This window comes from Phacochoerus africanus, chromosome 11, assembly GCF_016906955.1.
Source record: "Phacochoerus africanus isolate WHEZ1 chromosome 11, ROS_Pafr_v1, whole genome shotgun sequence".
Lineage (NCBI taxonomy): Eukaryota > Metazoa > Chordata > Mammalia > Artiodactyla > Suidae > Phacochoerus > Phacochoerus africanus.
In genome coordinates, this window is record NC_062554.1 from 10,586,979 (window position 1) to 10,599,843 (window position 12,865).

Below are 12,865 nucleotides of genomic sequence, written 5' to 3' on the forward strand. Positions count from 1 at the left end.
ACAGGAACGCACCTTCTTGTTATATTTTAGCCCCCCAGCAGGCCCCCCAGCAGCCCGTCTCCACTCAGCCTCACACTCTCCTCGCAGTCCAGACAGTGACTTGCAGGTCCCCAGACAGACCCACTTCTCACACTGAGCCTGCCTTGTCTACCCACAGCCCCGGCTGGGAACCCGGACAGAAAGGATCCAGACCCACTGTCCTGCTAGGGGCCTCCTCCTTCCCTCAGGCCCCTTTCTCCCACCCCAGGGACTCACAAGCAGGGCTCTGGGGCTGCGGTGAGGCCGGGCACTGGGTGGGGGCAGGTGAGACCAGTCAGAGGAGGGCAGGCAAGATGGAAGCGTCTGGAACACAGGGGGCCCCAGGGAAGGCGTAGCTTTTTAGCACTTCCCGCAGACTGTGGAAAAGTCATACTTAGCTCAAGCTTTAAAAATACTCTCCCCCAACACAGACACGAACGCTGTAATTCCCGTGACGGGCCCCACCCACCAGTAAAATCTGACATTCACACAGACGCGTGGAGGATGGGCGTTTGGAGGAAGTGTGCCTCGGGTTCAGGGCAGACCCCTCAGGACTGACTGTGCAGAACTTCCTTTTTTTTTTTTTTTTTCCGGCTTTTTAGGGCCACACCCACGGCATTTGGAGGTTCCCGGGCTAGGGGTCGAATCCGAGCTACAGCTGCCGGCCTACACCACAGCCACAGCCACGCCAGATCCGAGCTGCGTCTGTGATCTACCCCACGGCTCATGGCAACGCCGGATCCTTAATCCACTGAGTGAGGCCAGGGATCAAACCTGCAACCTCACGGTTCCTAGTCCGATTCGTTTCCGCTGCGCCACCACGGGAACTCCAGAACGTCCTTTTGCTAACATGTTCTAATGGAAGTTGATGCTCCGAGGAGCAGAGGAGGAGACAATGAATGCTCCCCCGTCCTCACGCCCACCAGCCTCATTACTTCCCACTTATCCCGTCCCAGTGCACCCCCGCCCCCGCCGCCGCCGCCACCTCCTCTGAGAAGCCTCCCTTGACCACCTCCCCCGACCCCACTCCAAGCAATGTGAGCTGCACCGCCTCTGGGCTAAGCCAGCACCTCATCTTCCTTCCAGAGTGCCACTTGTCATTTTGTTTATTTTTCCAGCTTTCACTTTACACAGAGGGCAAGAACTGTGCCCACCTTGCTCCCCAAAAGTTCCCTTGCACCCATGCTGCTGCCTGGCACCTGGTTGGTTATTAGGACACATCCAAAAAATGAAATACCTCCGTTTTATTGAAGGTTAAACGGAGACTCAGAGAGGCTACGGGACTTTTCCTAAGGCAGCACAGCCTGCTTATGGCCGAAACCAGCTCGTGCCACCTTCAGTTCTACAACCGGACCCTCTTCCCTGTCCCCTCCCCCTCCCTCAGGTGGCAGCTGTGACAGGCCTGAAAGGGGCGAGAGTCCCATGTGAGGGTCCACATGGGATCTTGCCAGCTTCTTGGCAATTGTACCAGAATTTTACTTCCAGAAGACATAATGTGATCGTTTTCAGGTTTTAAAAACAAATAAATCCAGATGATTGTACTGCATAATCAGGTCCCGGCAACACTTTAAAGTTTATACAGATCCGGGGAGTTCCGTCATGGCTCAGCCGTTAGCGAACCCGGCTAGCATCCATGAGGACGCAGGTTCAATCCCTGGCCTCGCTCAGTGGGTTAAGGATCCAGCGTTGCGGTGAGCTCTGGTGTACGTCCAGACGCGGCTCGAGCTGTGGTGTAGGTCACAGGTACAGCTCGGATCCTGTGTGGCTGTGGCTGTGGTGTAGGCCGGCGGCTACAGCTGCGATTCGACTCCTAGCCTGGGTACCGCCATATGCCCCAGGTGCAGCCCCTAAAAAAGACAAACAGATAAAATCAATCAACAATCCATCAAGTTTACACAGATCTGACACCTCACACCTGTGTCTCATCAAAGTAGGGCAGGGCCAACCACCAGCCCACAATTTCACAGATGGGGAAAATAGTGCCCAGAGAGTGAGTGGGAGGACCTGGGACTGGGACTCAAAGCCCTATTCCAACCCCGTCATCTTCCCACTCCTCCGTAGAGTGACTCCTGTTCAAAAAAAAAAAAAAGAATGAATGTAATTCCTTGGCTGGTAGACCTGCCCAGAGAGCTTGCTTAGCCCTGCCGTGGAACATTCGTTCGGTGGGAATCCCATTCTCATAGGAGACAAGGTGAGAGATAACAGGAATAATTAAACTCTGGAACAAAGGCAACAGGATGCTGAGAGAGGGACTCAAAGGATTAGGGCAGCTGAGGGTATGAGCCCAGGCCTCAAAGCTCTGGATCTGCCCCCCACCACTTTTTTCTTTTTCTTTCTTTTTCTTTCTTCCTTCCTTCCTTTTTGGTGCAGCACATGGAAGTTCCCAGGCTAGGGGGTAAATCCCCGGCCTATGCCGCAGCCACGCAGGATCCAAGCTGCTTCTACGACCTACACCACAGCTTACGCCAATGCTGGATGCGTAACTCACTGAGCTAGGCCAGGGATCGAACCAGCGTCCTCATGGACGCGAGCTGGGTGTGTTACCTCTGAGCCAGGAGGGGAATGCCCACTCCCCCCCCCCCACTGCCACTTTTAAGCACGGTGTTTATCAGAAAGACACCACAGTCCTGGCCGCAGGGCACCCAGAGGCGGGCCCAACACAGCCCTGGCCGCAGGCGCCAGGTGGCTACAGCGGCGGGGCTGGAAGTTCCCTTTTTTTTTTTTTTTTTTTTTGTCTTTTTGCTATTTCTTTGGGCCCCTTCCGCGGCATATGGAGGTTCCCAGGCTAGGGGTTGAATCAGAGCTGTAGCCACCGGCCTACGCCAGAGCCACAGCAACGCGGGATCCGAGCCGCGTCTGCAACCTACACCACAGCTCACGGCAACGCCGGATCGTTAACCCACTGAGCAAGGGCAGGGACCGAACCCTCAACCTCATGGTTCCTAGTCGGATTCGTTAACCACTGCGCCACAACGGGAACTCCGGAAGTTCCCATTTGAGAGGCAAACAGGAAGGAGGAGCAAGAACGTGCGGCAGGAGTTCCGCCCTGGCGCTGCGGAACCGAATCCAACTAGGAACCATGAGGTTGAAGGTTCAACCCGTGGTCCCTCGCTCAGCGAGTTAAGAATCCAGCTTTGCGATGAGCTGTGGTGTAGGTCGCAGATGAGACTTGGATCCTGCGTTGCTGTGGCTGTGGTGTAGGCCGGCAGCTGTAGCTCCGATTGGACCCCTGGCCCAGAAATCTCCTCTGCCGTGGGTGCGGCCCTAAAAAGCCAAAAAAAAAAAAAAAAAAAAAAGAAGGTCCACCTCCGTGCAGCAGCCGGGTCTTTGCTCGGCCGCAGCGTCCGGCTGTAGCGCTGTCTCCCTCCACCAGAGGGCGCTGCGAGCGGCACTCCCCCTGCGTTTCTCCCCGCGCGGCTTTTCGTTCTAGTCCGGAGGTGACGCTCTAGCCCCAGGCTTGGGGAGGGATGCGGGTGGGGGCGTCCCTGGGGAGCGCGCAGGGGGCAAACTCAGAGACGCAGAACCAGGGTGACAAATGGCTTTTGACAGTCGCCCAAGACTGCATTGCCTTCACATCTTCCCCCTCTGATGCAATAACTTCCCATCTGCGGCTTTTACAGAATTTTAAAACTAACGTGTATTCAGGTGGGTTTTCGTTTTGTTTTTTCTAGTTCAATGACTAGTTAATGCTCATCCCTCATTTCGTTCTCACTGAACCAAAAGATGTTTGACAGTTGAGAGAACTGAAGCTCAAAGAGGTTAAATAATTTGCCCAAGGTCCAGCAGCAGGTAGGTGACAGATTATAGATTTTAAAAGCAAGCCTGTTGGGTAGTAGAGCCCAGAAGTAAACTAATTAGGTGTGTAGAATGTACAAGTGGAATGCTAACTTTAGGAGTTCCTGTGGTGGCACAGCGGAAATGAATCTGACTAGGAACCATGAGGATGTGGGTTTGATCCCTGGCCTCGCTCACTGGGTTAAGGATCCAGTGTTACCATGAGCGGTGGTGTAGGTTGCAGATGCAGCTCAGAGCTCAGATCCTGTGTTGCGGTGGCTGTGGCATAGGCCGGCAGCTGTAGCTCCAATTTGACCCCTAGCCTGGGGACCTCCATATGCTGCGGGTACGGCCCTTAAAAGAAAAAAAAAAAAAAAAAGACTGCTAACTTTACAGATTCAGAAAGAGAATCCCAGAGAGTCAGCCTCCTTGACTCACTCCTCAGGGTTGGCCGTGACCTTGGAAGGGACTCTGGGCCCTGCCGCCAGTGGTCCAGGTGCGTTGATCCGGGCTCCAGCCCAGTCCACCAACCTCTGATCAGCCTCTAGTCGTGCTGCTTGGTTGCTCTCGTGGCCAAGGGCGGTTATTCTGGGGCTGGGAGAAAGTCCTGCGGCCCTAAGTTTGTGTTCTTCTTCTTAGGTAACCTGCTCAAGGCCGCTCGACCAAGTGGCCTCGGATTTGAACCTGGGTCCTCTGAGCTTCCTGGGCAGGTGTCCTCCTTGCGCCCCACGGGGCCCTGCTCAGCACAAGGTAAACACAAGAACGTCTCGTGGGCCACTGCTCACGGCTAGTCCGCGGCTTTTTAACAGGAAACAGAGATTTTCCTGAGATTATTTGGTTATGTGGGATTCCCAGGCACAAGGGGAGGCCAGCAGGGAAAGTATTTTGTCTCTCAAATGAGGGTGGCAGGGAAAGTTGGGGGCCTCTTGCATCCTGGCTGCTGCTGCCACTTTCTAATTGCATCACCCCATCCAAGACCTTTTACCCTCTGAGCTCTGTTCCCTCATGGGACTCTGGGGACATTAACATTAAAATGTGTTTACAACACGTTTACACCACACTCAGAGCCCCCATCCCATGGCCTGGCCTGCTGAGGGCCTCAGGGAGCTCCTTCGTGTGTTCCCCAAGGCTGAGGTTCAGGGCCGTGTCCCAGCACAGGGCCCCATGTCGGTTTGGGCTGGTGCCACACCAAATATTTCAATCCTGTGACCCTCTCCCTGCTGCCCTTACACCATTAGTCTAAGCCGGATCCAAGTGAGGACTGGGTCTTGAGCTCGTTGACGGCTCAGCCAGGAGTGCTGATAAGTTAGGAAAGGGAACTGCTAAAAGTAACAGTAAAAATGGGAGTTCCCATCGTGGCTCAGCGGTTTACAAACCCAACTAGCATCCATGAGGATTCAGGTTCGATCTCTGGCCTCGCTTAGTGGGTTAAGGATCCAGCATTGCTGTGAGCTGTGGTGTAGGTCGCAGATGAGGCTCGGATCCTGTGTTGCTGTGCCTGTGGCATAGGCCAGGGCTACAGCTCCTCTTGGACCCCTCTCCTGGGAACCTCCTTATGCCGTGGGTGCGGCCCTAAAAAGACAGAAGACCAAAACCAAAAACAAAAACAGTAAAATGAGTGATGCCTTATATCATGAATAGCATGTAATGTCTCAAAGCACTGATATTTTGTTTGTTTTATTTTTTTATTACTGTATAGTTGATTTACAATGTTGTACCAATTTCTGCTGTACAGCAAAATGACCCAGTCATACATAGATACACATTTTTTATATTATTTTCCATCATGGCCTATCCTAGGAAATTGGATATTGTCCCAGTGCTGTATTGTAGGACTTTGTTTTTTATCCATTGTAAGTGTCATAGTTTTCTGTCCATGATATATATATATATATATATTTTTTTTTTGTCTTTTTGCCATTTCTTAGACCACTCCCGCGGCATATGGAGGTTCCCAGGCAAGGGGTCCAATTGGAGCTGTAGCCACCGGCCTACGCCAGAGCCACAGCAACGCAGGATCCGAGCCGCGTCTGCAACCTACACCACAGCTCACAGCAACGCCGGATTGTTAACCCACTGAGCAGGGGCAAGGATCGAACCCACAACCTCATGGTTCCTAGTTAGATTCATTAACCACTGCACCACGATGGGAACTCCATGTCCATGATATATTTTGATCTCAGCAAAAACCTGTGAAGACCTCGGATGGCATTGTTAGTTCCCTTTACAAAAGAGGGTCCGAGAGGCCGTATGTGGTTTGTCCAGGGCCATACATCCAGTGACAAGAGAGGAGAGTACATGGGAGCCCAGAATCCCCCACGTCTGCCCCTCTCCAAATTGCCTTTAGTAATCAAAGAAATACAAATTAAAATACCATGGAGGAGTTCCCGCTGTGGTGCAGCAGGTTAATGATCCAGCTTGTCTCTGTGGAGGCGCTGTTCCATCTCCGGCCCAGCTCCGTGGGTTAGGGACCTGGCGTTGCTACAGCTGTGGTGTAGGTCACAGCCCTGGCTCGGATTCATTCCCTGGCCTGGGAACGTCCATGTGCCGTGGGTGCAGCAGAAAAGGAAAAAAACAAAACACACCGTGGAGAGCCCATGGGCGCTGTTCTATTTCCAGGAGGTGGTCCCTTCTGGAAGGAGTGGCCAGGGGATTAGGTGTCTCGTGCCCAGCTTGAGAGAGCACATTGGCACAAACTTTTTTTTTTTTTTGTCTTTTTGCCTTTTCTAGGGCTGCTCCCGTGGCATATGGAGGTTCCCAGGCTAGGGGTCCAGTCGGAGCTGTAGCTGCCGGCCACAGCCACAGCCACTCCAGATCCGAGCCGCTTCTGCGACCTACACCACAGCTCACAGCAACGCTGGATCCTTAACCCACTGAGCGAGGCCAGGGATCGAACCCGCAACCTTATGGTTTCTGGTCAGATTCGTTCACCACTGAGCCATGATGGGAACTCCCACATACTTTCCTGAAGAGCAGTTTGGCAATACGTACCCAATGCCTTAAACATTGCCGCAGGAATTCCACCTCTAAAATGCTCTTCATAGGGAATAATCATGGTGAAGAATATTCCTCGCCCAGTGAAGGATATTGAAATCATTCTGCAGATTCATGAGCAGGGCGGCTGTGTGAGGAGCTTATGATACGTCTAAGGATAGGATATCGGCCACCCGTTAAAAATTAAGCTCTGCATAGGCAAAACCAAAGCCGAACAAACCAAACCCAGCCCTTAATCCAGCTTCACACTTTATGCAAAATTAGCTCAAAATGATCGCAGCTCTACATGTAAGATATAAAATTACACGTCTTAGGCAAAAAGCAAAAGAGCCTCTTAAAGACGAAGGGCTAGGCAAAAAGATTCTTAGACTTGATATCAAAAGCACAGTCCATAAAAGAAAAAATGAATAATTTACATCTCATCAAAATTTTACTTTTTGCTCCGCGAAAGACCCTGTGAAGAGGATGGAAAAACAAGATACAGACCGGGAGAAAATAGTTGAAAGCCACATACCTGACAGAGGATTTATATTGAGAATATACAAAGAACTCTGAAATCTCAGCAGAAGAGGAACAAATACCCCAAATGGAAAATGGGAAAAAAAAGAAAAATTGGAGTTCCCATCGTGGCGCAGCAGAAACAAATCCGACCGGGAACCATGAGGTTGCAGGTTCAATCCCTAGCCTCGCTCAGTGGGTTAAGGATCCAGCGTTGCTATGAGCTGTGGTGTAGGTTGCAGACCGGGCTCAGATCTGGTGTTGCTGTGGCTCTGGCGTAGGCTGGTGGCTACAGCTCCGATTAGACCCCTAGCCTGTGAATCTCCATATGCTGTGGGTGCGGCCCTAAAAAGACAAAAAAAAAAAAAGACAACGGAAGTAAAAATGGAAAAAAAAAATTGAAAACCACAGTGAAAGGAGTTCCCGTCGTGGCTCAGAGGTTAACAAACCCAACTAGCATCTATGAGGACGCAGGTTTGATCCCTGGCCTTGTTCAGGGGGTTAAGGATCTGGCGTTGAGGGGGAGCTGTGGTGTAGGTCGCAGATGAGGCTTGGATTCCGTGTTGCTGTGTCTGTGGTGTAGGCCGATTTTAGCCCTAGCCTGGGAACGTCCATATGCCATGCGTGCAGCCCTAGAAAGACAAAAAGCAAAAACACAGAAAACACAAAAAACAACACAGTGAGATGCCACCACACACCTCTCAGAATGGCCCACATCAAAAATAGTGACAGCACCAAATACTGATGAGGCTGTGGAGACGCTGGATGTCTTGGGCGTTGCTGGTGGGAATGCAAAAGGGAAGGGCCGTTCTGGAAAAGAGTTTGACAGGTTATTGTAAGTCATTAGAGACAGTCTTTGTGGAGGGCCCCTGCGGGTTCCTGCTTCAACAGTGCTTGGACGGAACCAGGTGCTCGTCCCCCGCCCTGGCTGGCCAGCCGCTCAGAGCCAGCCCAGGCCACCTCTTCCCAGCGTCCTCGGACCGCCCCAAGGCCACCGCTGCCACTACCACTTCTCCTCAGCCTCCCACCATGACAACCTCGTGCTCCTGGCAGGTGCACCAGGACTTGGAGGCAGCCATCCACCGTCAGCCCAACCTGGAGCTCTGTGCCTCCTCCGTCTCCCTGTCCACGTCGTACTATTTTGACTGTGATGATGTGGCCTTGAAGAACTTTGCCAAATACTTTCTTCACCAATCTCGCGAGGAGAGGGAACATGCTGAGACACTGATGAAGCTGCAGAACCAACGAGGTGGCCGAATCCTCCTTCAGGATATCTGGCAACCAGAGCGGGATGACTGGGAGGACGGGGCTGATGCAGTGCAATGTGCCCTGCACTTGGGAAAAGAACGGGAATCCTTCCCTGCTGGCACTGCACACACTGGCCACTGCCAAAAATGACCCCTACTTGTGTGACTTCGTGGAGACGCGTCACGCAGATGAGCAGGTGAAATCCATCCCAGAATTGGGTGACCACGTTACCAACTTGCACAGGATGGGGGCCCCCGAGTATAGCCTGGCCGAGTATGTCGTTGACAAGCACACCTTGGGGAGCAGTGAGAGCTAAGCCCTAGGCTGGCCTCCCGGAGCCACGGGGGTGACTCCCTGGTCACCAAGGCAGTGCATGCATGTTCGGGTTGCCTTCCCCTTTTCTGTAAGTCCTACCAAAGCATCTACTTCAGTTCTTTCCTTAGTACCATTCCTTCAAATAAAGTAATTTGACACACACACCCCACAAAAAAAGTTAGTATGAAACTAAACAGTGTACTTATTGCATGCCCAGCAGTCACACTCTTGGGCATCTATCCCAGAGAAATGAATTTATGTTCACACAAAATCTGTACACAAATATTCATAATGATACAGAATAGTCAAGAAACAGACACAACTTAAAAGTCCTCTGACAGGTGAATGGTTAAACAAATGATGGAATATCCATACCGTGGAATACTTCATAGCAATGAAAAGAGTGAACTATTGATACATGCAAAAACCTGGATGGATTTCAAGGAAATTATACTGCATTACAAAAGGCAATCCCAAAGGTTATATGCTGTATGCTTCTATTTATATAATATTTTTTTGGGTTTTTTTTTTTTTTTTTTTGCTTTTTAGGCCCACACCCGCAGCCTATGGAGGTTCCCAGGCTAGGGGTCAAATCAGAGCTGTAGCTGTTGGCCTGCACCACAGCCACAGCAATGCCAGATCTTTTAACCCACTGGATGGGGCCAGGGATTGAACCCATATCCTCATGGATACTAATCAGATTCCTTTCCACTGAGCCATGACGGGAACTCCCTATTTATATAATACTCTTGAGGTTAAAAAAATCAATTGAGGAGTTCCCGTCGTGGTACAGTGGTTAACGAATCCGACTAGGAACCATGAGGTTGCGGGTTCGGTCCCTGCCCTTGCTCAGTGGGTTAACGCTCCAGCATTGCCGTGAGCTGTGGTGTAGGTTGCAGATGCGGCTCGGATCCCGCATTGCTGTGGCTCTGGCGTAGGCCGGTGGCTACAGCTCCGATTAGACCCCTAGCCTGGGAACCTCCATATGCCGCGGGAGTGGTCTAAGAAATGGCAAAAAGACAAAAAAAAAAATCAATCGAGATGGAGAACAGATGAACAGTTGCCAAGGGTTAGGAGCGGGAGTCGAGGAGTGGATGTGGTTATAAAGGGATAGAGGAGGGAGCCTTGTGGAAATGGAGCAATTATGTTTGTATTTTTAGTGTAATGGTGGTCACGTGAACGTGTACCAGTGATAACATTGCTTGGAACTTAAAATGACACAAAACACACACACAGACGAGTGTATGTAAAACTGGTGAAATCTGAGTACTCAGTAGATAATACCAATGTCCATTTCTTTTATTTTTTCAATTATTTATTTTATCTTATTTTTGCTTTTTAGGGCGGCACCTGCGGCATATGGAAATTCCCAGTCTAGGCATCCAGTCACAGCTCCAGCTGCTGGCCTACACCACAGCCACAGTAATGCCAGATACAATGTTTATTTTATTTATTTATTTTTATTTTGTCTTTTTGCCTTTTCTAGGGCCGCTCCCACGGCATATGGAGGTTCCCAGGCTAGGGGTCTAATCGGAGCTGTAGCCGCCGGCCTACACCACAGCCACAGCAACTCGGGATCCGAGCCGCGTCTGCAACCTACACCACAGCTCAGGGCAACGCCAGATCCTTAACCCACTGAGCGAGGCCAGGGATCGAACCCACAACCCCATGGTTCCTAGTCGGATTCATTAACAGCTAAGCCACGATGGGAACTCCTGTTTTATTTTTTAGAACTTATTTTTCACTGAAGTATAGTTGATTTACAATATTGTGTGAGTTTCAGGTGTTCAGTAAAGTGATTCCATTATATAAATATATATATATTTTAGATTCTTTTCCCATTTAGGTTATTACAAAAGATTGAGTATAGTTCTCTGTGCTGTACAATGATAGGTCTTTGTTGTTTATCTATTTTGTATATACTAGTTTAAATCTGCTAAACCCAAACTCCTGATTTATCCCTTGTCCCTACTTGTCCCCTTTGGTCACCACAAGTTCGTTTTCTAGGTCTGAAGCCGTAATCCCGGGTGGTAGGCGATGGTGGCTGGAAGGGCCTGAGGCCGCCCTCTGGGGGGTTGGTAATACTCTCGTCTGGTAATCTGAGTGGTGGTTGCACTGATGAGTTTGGTTTGTGAAAATTCAGTGAGCTGTTGTTACTGTTGTGGCGCAGCGGAAATGAATCCAACTAGGAACCATGAGGTTGCGGGTTTGATCCCTGGCCTCGCTCAGTGGGTTAAGGATCTGGCGTTGCCCTGAGCTGTGGTGTAGGTTGCAGACACAGCTTGGATCGCACATTGCTGTGGCTGTGGTGTAGGCCGGCGGCTACAGCTCTGATTGGACTCCTAGCCTGGGAACTTCCATATGCTGCAGTTATGGCCATATAAAGACAGAAAGACAAAAAAAGAAAACAAATTCAGTGAGCTGTACATTTATAATAGTTATGATTTTCTGTACTTATAATTCAATAAGATGTTTTCTTAAAGGTTGAACCTATAGACAAATGTTTAAGGATGTGAGAAAATGTTTACTTATATAGAGATATCTTTTTCTTTGGCCATGCTCACAACGTACAGAAGTGCCTAGGCCAGGGTTCAAACCCAAGCCACAGTAGTGACAATGCCAGATCCTTAACCCACTAGGCCACCAGGGAGCTCCAATATATACAGATATCTTAAGTAGAAATAAAAGCAGAGTACAGAATAGTATATGTTATTTGATACAATATTTGGTTTAAAAATTATATGAATGTATATATGCATAGAAAAGTGACTAAAGAAAGATATGCCCAGGAGTTGCTGTTGTGGTTCAGCAGGTTAAGAATCTGACTAGTATCCATGAGGATGCAGGTTCCATCCTTGCTCAGTGGGTTAAGGATCCAGTGTTGCTTCAGGCTTCAGCATAGGTTACAGATGTGACTCGGATCCCGAATTGCTGTGGCTGTGACGTAGGCCTCAGCTGCAGCTCTGATTCGACCCCTAGCCTGGGAGTTTCCATGTGTGCAGGTGCAACCTCCCCCACCCCCCCAAAAAAGGGAAAGATATGCCCAAATGTTAACACTGGTTGTCTCTAGGTGGTGAAATAATTCTAATTCTAAAATTTCTTCTTTGGTCTTATCCCCATTTGCTATGATAAATATGTATTACTTTTTTTTTTTTTTCCTGGCCAAAGCCATGGCAGGTGGCAGTTCCTGGGCCAGGGACCAAACCTGTGCCATAGCAGCAACCCGAGCTGCTGCAGTGACAATGCCAGATCCTTAAGCTGGTGTGCCACAAGGAAACTCTATTTTTGAAAAAACACATACAAAAAAGTTCTTTTATATGCTTATCTTTGATATTTGCATAGAATTTCTTAGCTTACAAGTAATTTTTAAAAATTTATTTTATTGAGGAGTTCCCTTCATGGCTCAGTGGAAACGAATCTGACTGGCATCCATGAGGACCCAGGTTTGATCCCTGCCCTCCTTCAGTGAGTTAAGGCTCTGGTATTGCCGTGAGCTGTGCCACAGATATGCCTTGGATCTGGCGTTGCTGTGGCTGTTGTGTAGACCAGCGGCTGCATCTACGATTTGACCCCTAGCATCTACGATTTGACCCCTAGCCTGGAAACCTCCATGTGTCAGGTGCAGCCCTAAAAAGACAAAAAAAAAAAAATTGTATCTTTTATAAAAAGACAAAAAAAATTGTATCTTATTGAAGTGTTGTTGATTGTGTTAGTTTCTGACGTAGAGCAAATGATCCAGTTGTGTATACACACACATATATACTTTTTTTTTTCATTTTAAACAAGAAGTTTATTTAAACAACAAGATGCTTGACTTGAAGGGAAACTGATCTAGAATTCATTTCTTTTAGAGTAATTTATCCCTGCTTACAGACAGATTGCCTTGCATGTAACAGCTACGGACAAAAAAAGTTATAAAATTGTCCTTGATTTTACAATGATAAATGAAAAACATTAAAATTCTCCAAGATATGCAAGGATTTTTATGTTGTTGGGTTTTTTTTGTTAAACAGTGAGA

At 49.2% G+C, this 12,865-nt stretch overlaps 1 protein-coding gene across 1 annotated transcript; it reads left to right on the forward strand.

Moving 5' to 3' along the window:
• Window positions 1–7,967: 7,967 nt before the first annotated feature.
• Window positions 7,968–9,088, forward strand: LOC125111575 (ferritin heavy chain-like). Its single transcript, XM_047753558.1, is given in 2 exon segments — window positions 7,968–8,622; window positions 8,624–9,088. Coding segments are annotated over 2 exon segments (819 nt in total). The 5' UTR covers window positions 7,968–8,028; the 3' UTR covers window positions 8,849–9,088.
• Window positions 9,089–12,865: the final 3,777 nt, after the last annotated feature.